A 19,902-nucleotide genomic window follows, 5' to 3' on the forward strand; every position below is an offset into this window, starting at 1 on the left:
CTGGCTGGAGGAAGCGCGAACAGCTTAGAGCTGCGGGCAGGCTCTATCAGGAGATGACGTGGCCCGAGGTTCTGCGCTCTGAAAGTGAAATAATGTGGGTTTCGGGTTTTTTACGTAGCCGCTTTTATCTCTGCCTGGTCAATACAGCTGCGAGGAGCAGAGAAGAAGGAGTCTGAGTTGTAAATCAGCACAGCGTTTAATTCAGAGGTGATGTCCCACTGGTAGTAGTTTGTTGGTGCTGCCGAGGGCAGCATTGAGCTTGGCTGGCAGTGACAGTGCTGATTGCAGGATTGTAAGGGATGAAATTTGTTCTCTGTGGAAACAGTGTATTTAGTATGGAATCAACTTACTTGCCTTTGGTGCTCTCTATCAAAGCTGAGGTTTTCTTCAAGTCCCTCCAAAAGGTCTGGAGCAATAACTGCAATAATTGATGGGAAAGAGTCTCTTATGTTGCTGGAACCTGTAAAATATTCTCTCAAAGGAGAGGCTTTGCTGTTTGTTTGGTTTGTGGCATGTCTGTGCTCCTTGGTGTTCTGTTGGCTCAGTCTGAGTGTGCTGTGACAGCTCTCTAGCAGTGCCTTACTTCCTCTTAAGCATATTTCTAGTAAAAAGGCTTGTGTGGGATTTGAGACTCCAGGAGACTGCCAGTTACTGGGTGACCTCAATTGTTCTTGCCTGGGAAGAAAAATCATAACTGTAGCACTTCCCTCCTGGGGCCTATGGGGAAGGGTGTATTAGAGATGTTGAGGTGCTTGGACTTGCTTGGAATCAGATGCACCAGCGTTGTACAATAATTTTGAAATTGGACTTCTTGCATGTAAATAAATAAGTGGACTAGAACTTAAATAACAAAGTTGAAAAATTCTCAGACTTATGAAAAGGATTAGTATTTCATACGTTTGTGAAACTACAGTGTAACTTGTTTAGTCTTAAGACTGATGCTTCTACGGAAAGGTTTAATTGATTACGACTGAAACTCAGTAAAGCAAACAATCAACTTTCTGGGAAATTTCTGGCTCTTCCAGAAATTGTTTCTTTTTTCCTGCCGCTAAGCTGACTAGTTCATACAGTTTTATGTCCTTAGAAGATCTACCTTGACATTCGGTTTAAATTATTTGGTCAGCCCAGAAAACAGAAAATACACTCGCTGTTTGTGGCATTCCTTAAGGGCTACTTGTTTTTTTGGGAACTGGCAGATAGGATGATCAATCATCAGCTTGGGATTCATCCTACTGCTAGGATAGATCTTTGACCCTTTTTCTTCAAATTAATAATGATTGTGTAATTACCGACAGCCTGGCTCCTGTGGGAAAACAAGAAGAAATTAACTGAATTTTCAGCAAAGCTGATTTATGTTGGAAAAGAGAGAAAGCTGCTCACAGAGCACAGGTAACTGCTGGAGCAAGTTGTAGCTATGTGGGATTGTGAAGGATTTTCAAAGATGGTGTTGGATAACCACTGCTGGAGGAAGGAGTATGTGAGGCGTGTGTAGCTCCTGCCTTCGTGTGATCCCATGTTGTCACATGGGATCTCTAAAGTCCCTTGCAATGCCATATCTCTGTGACCACAGTCACATTTCTGATCCTGTCATTATTTTCCATTCATTGTTCCAGGAATTAGCACAGCCTTGCTAAATGCTCTAGGTCTAATCTCAGTAATACAGATGTTTTAATAGGTTAGAAGAAAGATTTTAGCTGCAGGGCCTGCCCAGTGTCAGGCTGTGGTTAGAAGTGATTGGGTGTTCAGCTGCCTTCCTTTCCTTTCAGCTGTCTGTCCTGTGAAGTCGTTGTCAGCACAGGATCTCAGGCCATCCAAATGGCTCCATCAAGGGGCCCAGTTTAATAATCTAGAAAGATTTTGTGAATGTACCCCTGAGACCTTGGGACAGTCACAATGTAGTAATGTTTCCTGGTTTTGGAAATATGTGTGTCTTGTAGCTGCCACCACCTGCCGGAAGGCCCTGGAAGAGGAGCCATGAAGTGGGGATCACCTTTGATCACTACAAAAGTACCAAACTCCCAGCTTCAGGTGGATACTGCTCTATTGTCTTCCACACTGCCTGCTGTGAAGAGTGGCTTTAACACACCTTTCCCTGTGCTGTGAGCTGTATTCCTGGAATTTGATGCACCCTGGTGGGACTGTAGTGTGATAAGAATATTTTGAGGAAGAACAAAAGGACAAAAAGGAGTGGGGGTTGAGGGGCTACCTGGGAGAGAAGTGTTAATAAAACTCAGGATCAAGATCCATATGGTGGAACGGGTCTGATCCATTGGCCTTGGAGGTACCTGGAGAACGTGTGTTTCTTTGTCTAGATGTAATCAAGGCTTACTCAGCCAGAGTTATTTGTCTTGACCCAAGAGGGAAACCACATCTGTCATGAAAATAAGCAGTATAGTTCCTTAGAACTCTATCCTTTCCACTAGGATTCAGCCTCTTCACCTGGCATTGCAGACTCAATTTGGCATCTTCCGCAGACAAAGCCGTTGGCTTAGGATCCTTCTAGTTCTTAGTAAGTGATTCGGCGACGTGTGAAAAAATAAAGGACAGCAAAAAATAAAGGTACCAGCCCAGTGCTGTGCACTGCTACACAGGTGTGGTGAGGTGCATCGCCCCTGCTGGAAATCACTGAATGTTGTGCAATGCCCAAGTCCCTTGGAGGCATCAGTGCTCCTTTGATTCAATACATTTATGAGGGCTTTCTCTTGCTGCGTAAATTGCTTTCTCGTGTCTTTGAAGTGACCTGTTTGAATTAGACATCACAGAGTGCTTTTTATACAGCTCTGCCAACAACAGAGTGCAACTGGCACATCAAAAATGAGATAAAGTGGATATCTCTGGATATCACCAGAGTCAGGGTGGTATTTAGTTTCTTGTACAGCTTGTGTTGTCATTTGTATTTACTTACAGCAAGCTGCCTTCTGCAGTCCTGAAAATAGTTTTTACATAGCATGTAAAATCTGAAAAAGGAGGAAAAGTCAGCAATGCCCATGGATGCACGCTGGAATGTGTGATTGCTGGACTGACCTGCTTATCCCTGGACACCAAGTCCTGTCCTGTGTTTGTTGTGGGGCACCATCAACACCACGGGAGGGAGCGTGGAAGCAACAAGTGGCTTGTCCTGGGATGGTACGGCTCAGAGTGTGGCGGTGCTCCGGCCCTGGGAGTCAAACACTGCGGTGCGGGTTGAAAACAGAACAGAAATGGAAATAAAGTTTTATTTCAGGGCTTTGGGACTTCAAAGGGTTCCACTTAGGGTTAATTTGTCTCAGGTGTCTGGAATTGCAGTTATGCTTGGCATCTAGTGCATAATCGAGGTTATTTGGGATTTCCTACTCTGTTATTGCAGGTAGGTAAAAAGAGCCACTTACCTTAGCTGCTGAAGCTTAAATAAAAATATAATCACAAGAATAAGATTTGCTTTTATTCTATGATTTCTTGGGCATAAGATTAATTTTGCCTTGGGTGGGACTGGGGCAAACCCGAGAGGAAAACGCTGCTACATAATGTCACCTTCTGATACCGAAATGCTGCTCAGAGAAGTCTTATCCTGTAGTTGGACGCTAATGGGTGAAACCCGCCAAAACACAAAATAAAAAAATGCAATTATTTCCGTTTTCCCAGCGATTACTTATGAGTAATGAGTTTCAGCACAGTGATGTCAGATAGTTGGCAAGCAAAATTTGATGAAAATGTAAATGTATCATTGTTTATTATATTCAAGAAATAATTTTGGGGCAGAAGTTTTTAGAAGGGCAGGACATGGTGAGTCAGCTCTAACTGTTGAGATATGCTGAAGATATAATCTGATTTGTGGAGTAAATGTAAAACAATGATCATTGTTAAAGGTTTAAAGGAAGGACCATGTCCCTAGACTGTCCCTAACAGGCACAACCCTAGTTTTTCCAGCTTGCTCTGGTATTTTTTCTGCCTCAGTTTAAGGGTCTTTCTAGGACCTAACTCACATCTTCCCTGCAATTTCCAGCAAATCTTCATTTTCTCTTTAGCTTGGGAACACAGCTGATCCATTCTTCTGGAGTGGCCCTGCATCAGTCAGGTGATTGTTGTTCCTTTCTTCTCTTTCTAGCTAAACAAACTGAATTTTTTCAGGCTTTGTTTTTTGAAAATACTTTTTTGGGGGTATATTTTATAAAAAGTTTAAACCAATTGTTCTTAAGATGGGACCCCAGCTGAGAGTGAAGACATTCCTCCTGGAGTGGCAGCAGGGATGTGGAAGATACCCTATTCTGGAAAGAAATGTTCCTGTTTACAGTGTCGGTGTCATGCCTTGGATTCATTAACCAGGTGGGATATCCTGTGGGAGCCTGGAGCTGTTTAGAAGGACTTTGGCTGTGCCAGAGCCTACTCTCAATGATGCAGCCAAGAGGTGGGTTGCTCCCTGGCCCTGCAGTTGGGGGAGTTATGGCTGGGTGAGGAGGGAATGTGGATGTTCTCCTGGCAGCTCCAGTTGAGGAAGAGGAGGTGAAATGTGAGTGTATGAAAGATCACAGGTGACTAAAGTCTACCTGGGCAAGTCCTGTCTGGCATTTTGAGTGTGCACTTCTCTCTGCTCAGCAACAAGCTGGGTGTGGGTTCTTGCCTCTTGGACAGTTTAAAATCCCCTGGCAGATCTCTATTCAATGACTTTATCTATCCATTTTCATTTCCTTTCCTCTAAACCCAATTTAAAGATAAACATGGCAAAGCCCAAGGGACAGCAATGCACAGAGCTGCAGTGATGCAGGGGTAACATGTTATGTCCCTTCTCTCCCAGAGCTGCTTCTCTCACAGACTGCTCCTCTCTGGGGAGGCAGTGGGGATGTTTGGGGCATTTCCTTACCCATCCCCAGGCCCAAGCCGGGACAGCAGCTGAACTCGCTCACTCTCTGCCCAGTGACAATGGCTCACCATTCTGGGAGGCTCCCCGGAGTGTAGCTACAGTGCTCAGCTCTCTGCCGTGTCCTGTGGGCTGCCCTCACTCCAACACCAATAGGGATCAAAGGAGAAATCCCCAAACATCGATGTGAGTATTCTCCTTGGAAAAAGGAGCAATACGGTTTCGGAGGAAGGAAAGTTCTTATTTCTTGCTCTGCTCAGTCCATCCCAGCAAGCTGCAGGGTATTTGAGAGGCTCAAGAAGACCCTGAGCCAATGCATCCGGCCTAATATGGGGTCAGATGCACTCGGTGGAAGAAAGTCCTTCCTGGGAGAGCTGGTGCAACGCAGGATGGTGATAGCAAGGTCTAGAGTATTTAAAAACAACGGCTGAGCTGGCCGAGCAAGCTGCCTTGAAGCAGAACTCACTCCAACATGCTGCTGCTCAGGCCCCACCATGCTCTGGTGCTGCTGCTTGGGATCCTCTCCCCACCTGCCACTATGGCTGCGCTTGCCCTTCATGGGTTCTGTGCTTTCCTGCACTGTTTTCACGTTACTCCCTGCCCCTGCAGATAAGGAGGACATACATACCAGGCTGGACTTTGGCATTGGCTCAGGCCAGGAGCTGGAATTACTCCTGGTGCTCCCCTTGTGTGCTGTTCTGGCTGGCCCCCAAGTCACTTCCAGAAGAAGGAGATAGATGGGGGTAAAATAGGTTTCTCCTCTGCTTGGACAGCAACAATCTCCATGCCCCAAGGAAACCTTGCTTGTTCCACGTCTTCTTGCTGTCCTTTAGTATCCTATGCCAAAAAGTTCTTGTTTATGTAGTTTGATCCTGTTTGCTGCTGCTGTCTCCATGCTGTGTCCATGGATAGCTTTATAAGGTGGTGTCCTGGGTTGAAGTGTATTCTATTACCATCGTCATGAGCTGTGGAAATCAGGTGGGGCAGTGTTTCCTTGCCTCCTCCCCCCAGACTATCTTTCTGTTAATGGCCCATCGTTGTCCTGCCGCATGACTCAGAGATAACTCCCTCCGGATTATCTTCTGGTAATGAGCCTAATCAACACTTGGCCTCATTACCCTATTGTGAGATGCTCCACCCAGAGGGAGGAACCAAGCATCCCATCGTGGATATAATCTGAGATGCTGAACACCAGAGACAACCCTTTCCACTGGATTTCCAGAGGACAGGAGCTACACAGCCACCACTGGACCTTCTGAGGAAGAGCAGACCCTTTTCTACAGGATCACCGCTTCAGAGGACTGCAGCCACCATTCTACCAGACTGCTACCCACCACCCTGACTAACAGGGACTCAGGTTGTATCTTGACTCTGTCAGTGTTTTCTTTTACTTTCTTTTCCTTTTATTTCCCTATTAAATTGTTATTCTGACTTGGTGCCTCCCACTGGTTTGTTTTCAAACTAGCACAGGTGGCCAGCGGTCCTGTTTGACCCAACACAGCCTCATTCCTTCATAGCAAGGTAGTGAAATTGGTTTTTGGCACCCACAACCTGACTGGCCAGTGCCCAGCTTCTAACAGCATCTGTGGAATCCAGGGTCAGTGCCCCTGGCATGCCAGGAAAGCCTGTAGCAAAGAGACTTGGCTTCTTCTGGGCTTTGGGGGGGTCCTCTATTGCACCCCCATACATCCCTCCTGCCAGTCCAGTGTCCCTGCCGTGCTCCCAGGGCGGAGCTGTGCCTGTGATGTGAGAGCCACTCAGGAGAGCTGCTCCTCTCCTTGGTGCCTGTGTTTGACAGCACATTTTAAACTGCAGAGGGAAAGTACACTCACAGCCCCCCCGGATGGTTTGTATGTGATGCTGCCCTTCTCCTGACACAAAGAGCTCAGACCCCAGGGCCACGTGCAGCGCTGGAAATATGGTCCTTGACGTGATGCTGTCACGTGGGCCTCAGCCATCCCGTCCTGGCAGTGGAGCTTGATGGACTCATCTGCTTTGTGGAGCAGCTTTGCAGGGAACAGCAGGTTGGCTTTGACTTTCAGGCTCCTTTTTGTCCTGGTTAGCAGAAGACTTATACATTTTTTCTGTGGATAAAACCTCTATGGTTTTTTTCTCTGCACCAGAGATGACAAGGTATTATGTTGCCCTGACAGTGTCTGTCCTGACAACCCCAGGAATATTTGGGAAGTGTAAGAGAGGCCATGGTGAATGGTCTGGAGTAACTTACAGTGGAAGTTTCAGTAGAAGCAGGCAAGGGAGCTCTAAATGCGGCTTTTTTGATTTGCCAAGCTGTGTTTCTATCACTCTGGGTCCCACAGGATCATGTGTGGTTGTGACTTTTTCCAGCAGCAACAATAATGATCCCCTATGGCAGTCCAGTGCCTGCCTTTGGCATGGCTCAGTGCATTTCTTTCTGAAAATGGGGGCTGCTGTCCAAAGGCTGCTTTCACCCAAAAGCTCAGTGAAGGGGTCTCTGATGGGTGAGAGGAGCCAGGGGGGTCAGACAGCTCATCGTGGCCCTGCAGCACCTGGGGCAGAGAAGCAGCACAAGTGTTCTCACCACCACACAAAGCGAGGCTGCCCACAGCAGCCTGGGCTGAGCCTGGGGGTCTGAGGGTGGGTGGCTGGCTCTGGCACCCCAAGGACGAGCTGATGAGTGGGGATGTGGGCTTTTCAGATTTGAATTGGGAACCAGGTTGTCTCAAAGGCTTATGAGACTTCACTAAGCTGCTCAACCAGGATGTGAGCTGGGAATAGGAGCAGGTTATCCTCTGCCTCTCCAGGAAGGACTCACAACTGGTTTTGAGTCCAGTTGGATACATTTTCCACTCTCTGGTGAAGTACATCAGCCCATCAACACATTGCTCAGTGGACAGGACATGATCTGCCCACCCCATGGAGCCAGGACAGCTGCCAGCCAGCTGCTCTCCCAGTGCGCCTTAACTAGAGCAGAGCAAAGGTGACACTCACTGCTGGGTGACTTTGGCAGGAGAGATGCTCAGCTCTTCTCCCCTAACCCTGTGGTACCAGGGTTGCTTTGCCCTTGCATTGCTCACTACCAGCTGTTTATCCCAGCCCAGTGTTTATCTCAGCCCCATTACTTCCAATCTTCCCCCTAATTAGTACACCCATAATTCACAGGCAGAAAACATCCTTTATTGCAGTGGTGACATTTAAGCCAAGGTAGGTATTGGTTTGTTGGGGTATTTTTGAATTAGTTTTTAGGCAGTCAGCTTGTCTGCTCCAGCGTCTGCTCCACATCTGTGACTGCAGCCTTCTCCATCCAGCTGAGAGGGAATTATGTGTGCAAGAGCAGTCAGGGCTTCCTTCCCAGCTCCTGGCTCACACCGCTAGAACTGTTGTGCCTGCCGCACACCCAGCTGCATGCTCGAGGATGCTGCACCTGAAAGTTCAGTTCCTGGATGATTCACAGAAGATCTTTGTAGTTGATGTAAGTGGGTATCATATTCTTACTGGTTTTTTGGTGTTAATTAGTAAGTCATTGCTGCTCTCAAGAATTGCATGGTCTCTTACAGCTTCTGGTTTTCAGCTTTAAAAAAACACCAGCAAACAAACAAGAAAACCAATCTCAAATTCAAAATGAAAGGTTATAGTACTAATTGGTAAGTGGTTTTTTGGTATCAACACACTCCTACGCTCCTCTGTTATTGGCATTATTTATGAAGAAGGAGGAAAGGCTTTTACTTATCTGGTGTCATCTTTAGTAAATCAGTTAATATGAAGTGATGGTCTTGACAAGTGTTGAGTTCTCTCATTTGTCTGGTTGCCAGTGTAAACATTCAGCAAGAAAGTAAAGTCTAGGAACAGAATAAAAATAGCATATTTGTCTAAGCTATCCCTGGCAAGAAACATCTGCATACATCTCTTCCTGGGCATTCAGTTGAAAAAGAAAACTGTGTGGTTTTGTGAATAGCTGAGGAAAAAACCTCAGCTGTATCTTATTTTCTGCATGGCAGTGTCCTACAACACACTGTGAATAATAATTCACATTTAACAAATGGTAGCTCTGAACTAGGTTTAGAATGTTAGGTATTAATATCTATGGTGTTAGATTTATGCATATGTGTATAGATGTAACTGAAAGCAGATATGTCTTGACTGTGTGTTGGAAGCATCTTTTTACAAGTGTGATTGCACATTTACTGTTGGTTAGGGTTTGATAATCACAGTAGCTAATTGAATTAGCTAATTCAAGTAGATTTATTCTAGTACTTCCTGCATCTCCTGTGGGACCAGAGTGTTTAATATAAAACAGGCTTTTTTTCAAGTTCTGTTGCTTTTCTGATATGGTCCTTGTTCTCTGGTTTATAGCACAGCCTCTCTTGGATGTACAGCTCCATTTCTTTGTGATAGTATTTTGCAAAAAAGTGGATTATAAAGCAATTCCATCCCTCGATACAGTATGGAAATTGTTTGATTTAGTTTAATTAATCTATCCGAGTCCAGGAGACAGCTTAAAAATGAGACTAGTCAATTTAAAACGCCTTCCCCTCCTCCCCCCATTGATTAGATCAGGTCATAGTGAGACACTGCTGGTACAATGTTGCTGCATTTTTTTCCATCTTTGTTTTCTTATTTGCTTGAAACACAGCACTAGAGCTCTGCACGACATGTTATTGCAGCAAATAGCTTCCATTAGAGGAACTCCTGGTCATTTCCATTTTTAGCATGCAATGGTATTGGAAACCCCTTTTAGGCATTTCATGCATTTGCTGCTGTGTGGGTACAACAAATGAATAGCCGAATTAGTGACTTCTCCAGTATAAAAGGACTGCTTTGGGCTAAGTTTTGAGCAGATATTTTAAGCAACTCTTCCTAAACCCCTTCTGACTTTAGAAAGCTCTTTTGAATGTGGAGTACTTCAGTATAATGGGAAGGAAAAGGACAAAAGAGAGAAAACACAGCAGGCCTGATTCCCCCCGCACCTCATGCTCAGTGTAAACATCTCTACCGGCCTCACATGGGTGCCACAGCTGCTGGCATGTGCAGCAAGGTCTCATTTCCAGGCTGCTTTGCATGAGAACAAGTTCCTCTCCTGGTGCTGGATACTGACCCAGGAAGGCTTCTGCCTTCATCTGCATCGTTGCTGACAGTTGGGACTGCTGAGTTCCCAGGATTTCTTTCAGCTGAGCACTGGAGTTGGTTCCCAGGATGACAGTCTGAGCCCCCAGGGCAGGGGAAGGAAGGGGCTTGGCAGATCTCTGAACGTCCCCACCGTGTCCTCCTTGCTGAGCACCCCATGGCTGAGCCTGGGATGCTGCTGGGCAAACCAAACAAGCCCAGAAAAACCAGTTGCTGAGGCTGAGTGAAGGACAGAGTCTCCTGTGGTCATATGTCCCTTGTAAAGCTGGAAATTCCTTGACAAGGAGGTGTGTGAGGCTGGTGGCAGAGGAGCGAGGGCACAGGGAGCCTTAGGGCTTTTGGTGCGTGACACCATGTGCTGGCTGCAGCACACCTGTTAGGGCAGGCATCTCCCAGGGTGGTGGGAAAAGATCACACCAAATCCCACGAGCTGTTGCTCACCACGTGCTAAACCACGGACCTGGGTGTAGCAGCTTGTCCTATGGGGAATGCTGCAGATAGGGGCTTTGCCATTGGACTGCAGGTGCTGCCAGAGTCCCTCTGGGGACAGGGGCGTGTGTGTGTCCCATGTTGCTATCTACCTCTGGAAGTGCCTCTGGCTTTCTGATTCTGCTCACAGTCCCAGATGCTTTCACCGAGGAGGAGCCAGTGCAGCCTCTTATTTTCACCTTCTACTCTGAGGTTTCTGCCTGTGGTTGCTCACCTGGTCCTGCATCATTCTCTGAGGCACATGTAAGCTTGGACATGGGACGAACAGCCCCACACGTCATGCTTCTGCCTTGCACTGTGCTCCTCCAGCACAGCACCCACTTCTCTCACTTGGTGCAATGCAGGGCTGATGCTGCTGAGCATCACTGTACCCCAGTGCTTGAGGCAGCACTGGCCTCAGCACCCCAAAATCTGGGACAGGACACCTGCAAGCAACCCGCTAGAAGAGAAAGGCTGCTTCTAAAGCAGTCCCTGCGGCAGCTGGGCTGTGTCTCCCAGTGAGCAGGTTTTCCTGGGTTTGGGACTGTTTCTGTCCCATGGTGCTTGCCCTGGGCAGTGGTGGGCTTGGAGCAGAGTGGGTTGCTCCCAGCAGACGTATGGTAGGTAATAACCCAGTAATGCTTGTCCTTCCTGGCTGCCTGACAAAGGCCAAGGCCTTTCATGCTAGAAAATGCTAGCTTGGAAATAAACATTTACAGTTGTTTTAATTACCCTTGTGATCCAGTAATTTTGAGGAGAACCAGGAGTGCTGCAGAACGAGTGTTGTTATTACGCTATCACCTTTCTGTAGCCTTTCAGCACAGAGACAGCAATTTCATGCCAGAAGAAGCCCTGAAAGGTGATTATTAGTGCACATCACCACCAGCAGCCAGGTCTCTCCAGTCCTTGCTGGGAACAGCCACTGCCACAGGGAGCTGCAGCCTGTCTTCCCCTCCATCACCCAAAATGCCATAATTTAGCAGCTGTCTAACCTGGCCTCTCTCCTTCAGCTTGCTTTTGCAATAACCCATACTTCTTTTTGGTCTGCTTTTGACAAACTGATGAAGGCATATCAGGGTTTTGTTGGGGTGGGTCACTGCCGCCTTAATTTTTGGTGCTGTCTGGAGCATTTTCCAGAGTCAGGGGCCTCCTGGTTTGTTCTCCAGCTGTGTCATACAGCACGGCAACAAGTCAAGAAAACACCCTCCAAGTGCTTCTGTTTACTGGGAATAACTACATCCTGGCCTCCCTTATCAGCATGTAGTGCCACCTAATTCATATTGCTAAAGCTCACGGATGACTCAGAGCCCATGGCACAGGATCTCTGGGTCCTGTTGCTGTTAATTACCATTAACCATAATAGTAGCTCATCCCCGGTTGTTGGGGCACACGGACTCACTGCACATGTTTGAAGTCTGCTCCTGTTGGCTCTTAATTAAGCACGTTTGCCATGGCTGTCCCTGGTTCAGGCAGGTGCTGGTCCTGGGGATCACTAACTGGTTTGCCAGGGACAGAACTGCCCAGACAGTGATAGTTGCAAACAGTGAGTCAAAACAAGGTTTCTTTTCTCTTGCTTTCCTTTCTGGTTTATGTTAATAAGGGAGAGAAGTGATGGGAAGGAATCTGATTTCCAAAAGCAGGGAACACAGCATGCAGTTGTCCTACTGTACATGCTGAAGACAACAGCATTTATTAAGGTATTGCTGCTGCATGGTCAGGAAAGGGGTTGAAGGTAGGGAGCTGAAGCTTCTCCCTGTCTCTCTGAAATCCCATCATGGCTGCTATCAGCACTGCCTAACTTGCTGCTTCTGTGCTGTGTTTGTTTGCCAGCAAAAATCCTGTGGGAAAGCGCTCTTCAACCTCACCTGCAACCACCTCAACCTTGCAGAGAAGGAGTACTTTGGCCTGGAGTTTCACAGCCAGGCTGGGAACCAGGTGAGTGCAGCCAGCAGTGCAGGGCCCCGGAACAGCCATTGCCTGCATGGCTGGGGGATTGTTAGCACCTCCCTGAAATTCCAAATGGAGAACTTAAATAGAAAGTTTTGGTATGATGGCAGAAAAACCCTGAAGATGGGAGTTAGGAGGGGAGTGACAAGCCCCAGTTATATCTACAGCTCATGGGGTCTATCCATAGCCATCCTTGTGTGGCTGCCCAGCAGGACACTTGTCACAGCAGCCAAGCTGGCCAACAGTTTCATGTTGCATTCCACCATGATGCTGCTACTTTTATTCCCCATCGGTTGTGCTGTTTATTCACCCAGCTCTTCATTGCTTCATTTCAGGTCTGGTTGGAACCACTAAAACCCATAACAAAGCAAGTCAAAAGTAAGTATTTCAAGAATAGAATTCTTCTAAATCACTACCAGTGACAGTCTAGCACAGACACATTCATGCAATGTTGTTGCTTGGGGACAAGATCTCTAGCTTCCAGCACTTACCTGAGCTCATTTTAGAGGGTGAGGCTGGGCAGGACTGTTTGCAAGGACACCTTAGTCCATACAAAATCCCGTGGAAATACCGCTGCCTTTGCAATCTGGTATCTGCACCCTTTTAGGCTGGAGCTATTCATAACTTGACAGCTTGGCAAAGGAGCAGGGGTGGCTGAGTGCCTGCATGGCCATGCTGGCAGTGTGACAGGTGCTGCTCCTGCATGCCCTCCTTTTCCCTTTGCAGCTCAGAGCAGCCCAGGCACCTGCGTAAGGCAGGGTTCCCCCTGTGCCCCGCAGGCTCTGCCACTCCTCCCCAGCCCCACGGAGGTGCTGCAGAGCCTGACCTGAATTCCTGACCTCCTCTACCATGGCCTTGACCAGTGTTAACATAGTGCCCCTTTCAGCACAGGCCTCTTTCCATCCCTGTAATATTTTCCCCAAGTACACGATGTATGGGAGGTGACTGAGAGCTTGAGGTCATGAACCCAGTCTTTGCCATGGGGAGGCTGCAGAACAGTGTTTGCATGAATTTCCCTGAAAGAGGAAAGCCTGATAAGGAGCCTTCCCTTTCTGGGTGCACCACAATTGGAATTATTCAGGCACCTATTTCCTTTACCGTGTGCCTTCTGGGTGTTTTGTGGCAGTCAGTGCTTGCATAATTGCCTCCCTCCCTCCACGAACTTTGCCTTGGGCTTGGCTGCTTGTTCTCACTCATCCCACAAAAAACCTTTGCCCAAGCAGCCTCCTATGGGAGCTGTTGCACCCCAAGTGTTTGGAGGGCTGAGTTTAATACACAGCCTCAGTGATGGCAATTACACCAAGGCTCTGGCCATGCTCCCTGGCACCATTTCATGGAAACCCCCTCCCAACAGGCATTTTTGCAATTTAAAGAATTGCTGGGGCATTTTCTCTTTAGTACTCTTTAGATATACAAATCCCTATTTGCATCCACTGGTAATACTGGGGGCCTGGGCAGGCTGGTTTTGGGGGTGGGGAGGCAGTCTGTAGTCCCAGATTTGTAAGAGTCCAGATTAATTTACTCTGTAAGGAGACAGCATGTGTGAAGAGAGTTGTAAATGTTCTCAATAGACATGTAAAAGAAAACTTATGAAGATGTTGTGTTTTAAGATCCTAAGGAGGTTCTTTTCAAATTTATGGTGAAATTTTTCCCAGTGGACCCTGGCCACCTGAGAGAAGAACTGACCAGGTACAGCACTTGTTTTATTACTTTCTTACCACACAGTTCTGTGTTTTTGCAGTGTGTTAATTCTTTATCCACCGCAGCCTGTCTGTGAGCAGTGATTATCCTAAGTGTCCTAAGTATTATGGTTTACAGAACAAAAACAGAGGATATCTTTTCTTGATCCTCTGTTTTTAAACACAGTCCACTTGAAAGATCAGCTGTCTTATGAGGCTGCAATTTGTTTACTGCCAAACGCTTTAGCAGTTGGGCACAGAGTCTGACTGGTCAGTCCAGCTCCTGCCTCAACCTGTGTTCTGAAAGAACAACTTCAGTTTTATTTTTAAAAATTACATTGTTAGCTCTTACAATTTTAGAGAAAGCATTGCAAACAGGGACTAAGAATAAAACCAAGACAGTGCTTCTGCAGAACATCAGCCCCAAGAGAGGCAAATGCCCTCCAAAAAAGAAAGGAATGTTAATTCTGAAATCTACTACTGAGCATTTCAATGTACAGGGACGTACTGGTCATGGTGGTGCCCAGCTGCAGCCTTCTGCAGGGGCTGCATGCTCCTCCTGTGACCCTGTGGACATGTATCCCATGGGTTGAGACATGGGAATGGGCATGGCCCTCGTGGTCCAGCCCAGCATCCAGTTCCCCCCAGGGCATGCTTCTATCCCTCTCTACAGGTACCTCTTCACCCTCCAGATCAAGAAGGACCTGGGACAGGGGCGGCTGCCTTGCAGTGACAAGAGCACGGCGCTGATCATCTCCCACCTGCTGCAGTGTAAGGGCAAGCAAGTGCCTGCAGGGACAGTGCCCCTTCCCTGGGGATGGGCTTTGGCTGTGTAGCCAGGGGTTCCCACTGCACTGACCCCTCACAGTCTAATCCATGCTCTCCCTGTGTCCCCAAAGCCGAGGTGGGTGACTTCCATGAGGAGACAGACCAGCAGCACCTGGCCACACACAGGTACCTGCCCAACCAGGAGTACCTGGACAACAAGATCATGCACTACCACCGGAGACACAGGTAAGGGCTGCTGCACACCACCGCCATTCACACAAATCCCCTGATGGAGTCTGCTGACAGGATGTTCCTTCCCATCAGCAGGCAGGGCGGGCAGTGGGGTGGGTGTGATGCCAGCACATACAAAATGGCTTTTTTTCAGCCCATTTCAGCATCTGCCTTCTCACTTCTGTTGCTTCCTGTGCGTTCATGTCTCCAGAGGGAAGACACCTGCCGAGTCGGACATTCAGCTTCTGGACGTGGCCAGGAAGCTGGAGATGTACGGAATCCGCCCGCACCCCGCCAGTGACGGAGAGGGGACACAGATCAACCTGGCTGTGACACACATGGGAGTGCTGGTGTTGCAGGTGACCCCGGGGTTCAGAGGTGGCTGCCAGCACCCAGGCAGGGTGGCCTCTCCAGCTGGGGGTGACCCTTCTCCGCTTAGAGTGCTCCAAACTCTCCCAAGTCCTACAAGAGGGCATGTGTTCCACAGACCTCGGGGGTGAAGGTGATGCTCTGGGATGTGGCTGTGGGGCTCAGCCCCACTGTCCCCCAGCATCCACTATGTGCCACTGAACCTTCCCCAGCTCTGCTGGCCCTTGTCCCATGAGAGTGGTGACCGTGTGAGCACCACATGTTCCATGGCTCTGTCACATGTGTTCACCGTGTAATCTTCCAGCAAAAATAGCCTCCCATGTCTGTGCAATTACATCATGCTGTAATCATGGCTGAGCTGCACAGTAAATACAGACTTCCTCGTAGCCAGCATGAGGCAGTGCTCTGCTCCTACACCAGCTGATTTCAACCTGGGAACATCTTGTCACAGCAAAAAGAAAAATAAACCAAACATAAAACCTAGCTGTGGGTCTGCTGTTTGTAATTAGTGCTGCCAGACCTGGTTATTTATTCAGAGCCATAAACGCCCCTCACACATGCTTAAAGCATTTGTGAGTCCATTAAAATCTGGGCTCTCCCAGAAAGCTGAGAGAGTCCTGGTGCCACAGAGTGGAGTAACACAATTTATCCCAGTTCTCCCATGACACCAGTGTTTTGTACCTGCATCTAACTTATTGCAAAATGATAACGGGATAAAGTGTGCTTGCAGCCTGCTTAAAGCAGGTCTAAAGGTGTGGGGGTGAGCTGAGCACTGCTACACTTCCCAGCAAGGGAGGGGAGAATCTTACTTCTTTGGAGGGGTGATTCTGCCATGACATTTGAGCTGGCACAGATAGGACTCCCTGTCTTGACCTCTCTGAGGTTTGTCTTGGCATCCTGGAGTTTTGCAAAGAGCTTCAGCAGGCAGAGTTAAGCCCTGAACCTCAATTTCTACTTGTAGAGCCAGCTGATGAGGTGGTCAACACCAAATCCCAGCACCCTTTTCCCAGACCCCAGCAGGTCCAAGAGCTGCATTGGAGTCTCATGCAGTGTCCTGTGAGTTCAGGCCTTGGCCCATTGCATTTCTGTATTTATAGGTTGCTCCATCCAGCTGTAACTGCTGTGTTTGTTCTTGCAGGGCAATACAAAGATCAACACCTTCAACTGGTCCAAAATTCGCAAACTGAGTTTCAAGAGGAAGCATTTTCTCATCAAGCTCCATGCAAACATCTCTGTAAGTACCACGCTACAGGCAGCTGCTGGGCTCAGGAGCAGACAGCTGTGGATGGAAGGTCAGCCGCACAAAGTCCCCAGTTTTGCATAAAATCCATTCCTGCTGCTCATGGGTGATGCTCCTTCTCCTTGAGTGTGACATGTGCTAGTCCTGTGTCCCCAGCGAGGTGACAGTGCACTGCCTGGAGCCACTGACAGCCCACATGACCCTTTAGGGGTTCAGGAGGGCAAATGGCAGAACTTGTCCCATGCCCCTGACACCGGCTGTCCTGTCTCTGGCACACAGGCGCTCTGCAAGGACACACTGGAGTTCACTATGGCGAGCCGGGACACCTGCAAGGCCTTCTGGAAGACATGTGTGGAATACCATGCCTTCTTCAGGCTCTCTGAAGAGCCCAAGTCAAAGCCCAAAGCCCTTCTGTGCAGCAAAGGCTCCAGCTTCCGCTACAGGTAAATTCCCAGGGGAAAACCGATCCTGCTGGGGCCAGGAAGGGTTTGGGGATGTCTCTGAGCATCCCCTTTATGTTAGCCCTGGCTGAATCCGAGGGGGTGATAACAGCTACTTCTCCTGGAGACACCCCTGCCTCAGTCCTGCTGCATCCCCTCATGTGGGGCACAAGGCCTACCCAGGGCTGGGGCTGATGGTGCTGATCACATTTCTCCCTCCATGCTGCAGTGGGAGGACTCAGCGGCAGCTGCTGGAGCACGGGAGGAAGGCTAAGATAAAGAGCCTGCCCTTTGAGAGGTACTGGGGGCATGGAGTGGGGGCAGTGCCTGAGGGGACTGGGAAGAGGGGAAGGACCCTCCTGGCCATACATCCACTCATGCTCTTGTACTGCAGGAAGCACTGCACATCCCACTACGATGAGAGGCAGTGCCGCTCCTCCCCAGACCTTCTGACAGATGTATCAAAGCAGGTAAGTCTCTATGGCATCAGCAATATTTCTGTGCTGAGGTCTTGGCATTGCTGCCCCAGCTGGAGGAGCTCAGCTGCAGGCCAAGCCAGACCCTCAGCTCTGGGTGCTCTCTTCCCATCCTGCTCTGGGCACCCATCTGGCACCCACCCCTCTGTGCCCTGCCCAGGTGGAGGAGCTGCGCCTGGCCTACGGCAGCCGGGGCTCGTACCACGCCAATGGAGTGCATGCCTCCGAGCCCACCCTGGACAGCCAGCGTCGGAGCTCCACCATGGAGGTGAGGTTTGCCACTGAGCTGGAGCACTCCAACAATGAAGCTTCCCCCACCTTCCTGCCCCACTCCAAAAGCTCATCTGCTTTCCCCCTGCTCTACACTGAGCTGGAGATGGAGCAGGCATGGGAGCCCATCGACTTCTTCGGAGCCAAGAATCCCTTGACATCCTTTCGGCCCCACCACCAGTTCGCTGGGAACAGTAAAAGCACCTCTGTGGGCAACATGTGGGAGGTGAGCACCCAGCCGCTGGTGTACATGGATACACCCTGTCCCCTGCCCATCGTGGCCCCGGCCCCGCCAGCGCTCTTTTATCTGGACAGGGCCCTGCAGTCTCCATGCCCTGTACCAGCTTCTGGTGAGGACACAGCAAGACAGGCTGGTGCAGGCAGCCCCGTAGCAGCAAAACCCCCTCGACAGAGCCCACGTGGGACCCAGGCTGGGCAGTTCCATTGTGATGCTATAGGCATGGCTATGGGCACAAGCATGGTGGGGAAGAACAGGTCACTGGCTCACTCCTTCGATTACAGCCGTCAGGAGCAGCCTCCCAAGCGGTCTTGGAGCCAGTCAGACATGAAAACCATCTGCTTCCCCTATGGCTCCGAGTTCAGGCCCCTGGGGCCGTGCCCTGCACTGAGCAGCCGGAAAGGGGGTGTTTATTGGCACGTCCCAGCCCAGCAAGGGCTGGCTCCAGGGCCACGGCACTCCACTGAGCGCTACCTCGGCAGCAGCACCGAGTCCAGTGACTCTGATTCGGACCTGCTGGCCACTGACTACTGCTCCCTGTACGGCCGCGTGCTGCGCTCACCCATGGCCCGCATGCGGCTCTCCTCGGGCAGTCTCCAACTGGATGAGGAGGATGAGGAGGTGTCCTTTGCCACCAGCACTGCTGAAGAGAGGGTTTCCAGAGGGGCTTCCAAGTATTTCACCTAGATGCCTGACACCAGCCAGAAGGAGCAAAGGTGGCTGGTGCTGACCCAAGGGTCAAAGAATGGTGACTCTCTTGGTTTGCAGGTCTGCTTACAGCTTATGAAACATTGATGGGATTGTGTTGTGTGAGTGCTCTTAGCTATAGAGGATGTGTTAATGGACATCGGGGTGTGTTCAGAAGTATTCAACCCCTGTACCACACTTGGAAGCTGCTTTGCCTCTGCCACCACACTTTGAGAGGGGGAGTCTTGCTTCAGCCACAGAGGCCAGGGATCTCCTAAAGCCCTGCTAAGCCCTTATGTCCTGCCCAAGATGATGCTTGGAGCTCAGCTGCTGGAGTCTTCGAGGGGGAGGGAGAAAAAGAGACTTCTCACAGAATAGTTTCAGCTGCTGCTTTTCCCAGCTGCAGGGAAGCACACTGGAGGGAGGGTGTTTCAGGCCTTTTTGGAGAGGAGCAGGATGTTCATGAGAGGCTGCTCCTAGAGCTGATGCCATGTGGACAGGGGAAAAACCCCAGCACAGAGCCCATCTCCTCCACTTGCCTCACCTCCCTCCAGTGCTGCAGGGGCCACCTGGTACTCAAAGACAAGGCTGTGTGCCCGTCTTCTCCCTGGACAGTTTAATGGATTATCCTCCCCAGAAACATCTGAGCAGTGCTTGTCAAGCTTTTAGAAGCACCCCATGGTGAGCACTGAGATGTGGGTTCATACTGTAGAGCTGTGCTTTGCTTAAGCCCATCAGCCATCAGCTCCTGCCAGCACTGTGACAGCCCCAGTACCCCAGTGCTCTGCTTAAATTTGAGGGAGAGATGGATAAGGGGTTTTTTTGGGGTCCTTTACTGCCCCAAATCAGTCCTCAGTTAAGCAGCAGGAGAAAGATACCAGGATAAAGATATCAGGAGCAGTAGGAAACGAACACGCATCTTCTTGGAAATACTTTTATTACAAAAACTTACTATTACCCTAAACCTACATTAAATCTACTGAGAAATTTTGAGAATGATGGCACCTCCCTAAGATTTTATGGAGGATCTTGATAATTTTCTTTAAGAACAACCCTGTAAGTCTTTGTAGGACATGACTGTAAGCAGAGGGACAGCCCAGAAAATCCACGGTGAAGAAACCACTGCAGCCGTGCTAGAAAGATTTCAGAAAC

General features: G+C 49.1%; 1 protein-coding gene and 1 long non-coding RNA gene across 2 annotated transcripts; both read left to right on the forward strand.

The window, feature by feature from the left end:
• The first annotated feature begins 3,790 nt into the window (after positions 1 to 3,790).
• LOC138110207 (uncharacterized) lies at positions 3,791 to 6,265 on the forward strand. The gene is made up of 2 exons (XR_011150826.1): positions 3,791 to 4,054; positions 4,176 to 6,265. It is a non-coding gene; the product is annotated as an uncharacterized lncRNA (long non-coding RNA).
• Positions 6,266 to 8,228: 1,963 nt separating this feature from the next.
• Positions 8,229 to 18,750, forward strand: FRMD7 (FERM domain containing 7). Its single transcript, XM_069014916.1, has 12 exons — positions 8,229 to 8,285; positions 12,236 to 12,340; positions 12,688 to 12,730; positions 13,963 to 14,041; positions 14,705 to 14,802; positions 14,931 to 15,045; positions 15,242 to 15,389; positions 16,538 to 16,633; positions 16,919 to 17,082; positions 17,309 to 17,377; positions 17,474 to 17,549; positions 17,716 to 18,750. Exons 1-12 carry the CDS (start codon positions 8,229 to 8,231, stop codon positions 18,748 to 18,750), a joined length of 2,085 nt encoding a protein of 694 aa, XP_068871017.1.
• The last annotated feature ends 1,152 nt before the right edge of the window (positions 18,751 to 19,902 follow it).

Source organism: Aphelocoma coerulescens, chromosome 4A, assembly GCF_041296385.1.
Source record: "Aphelocoma coerulescens isolate FSJ_1873_10779 chromosome 4A, UR_Acoe_1.0, whole genome shotgun sequence".
Classification (NCBI taxonomy): Eukaryota; Metazoa; Chordata; class Aves; order Passeriformes; family Corvidae; genus Aphelocoma; species Aphelocoma coerulescens.

Excerpts from the sequence above, each read along its gene's own strand:
- FRMD7 (XM_069014916.1), top strand. The coding sequence starts at position 8,229 with ATGCTGCACCTGAAAGTTCAGTTCCTGGATGATTCACAGAAGATCTTT. Across the intron at positions 12,341-12,687 it reads ACAGCCAGGCTGGGAACCAG|GTCTGGTTGGAACCACTAAA; the intron begins GTGAGTGCAGCC and ends GCTTCATTTCAG. Across the intron at positions 14,803-14,930 it reads CATCTCCCACCTGCTGCAGT|CCGAGGTGGGTGACTTCCAT; the intron begins GTAAGGGCAAGC and ends GTGTCCCCAAAG.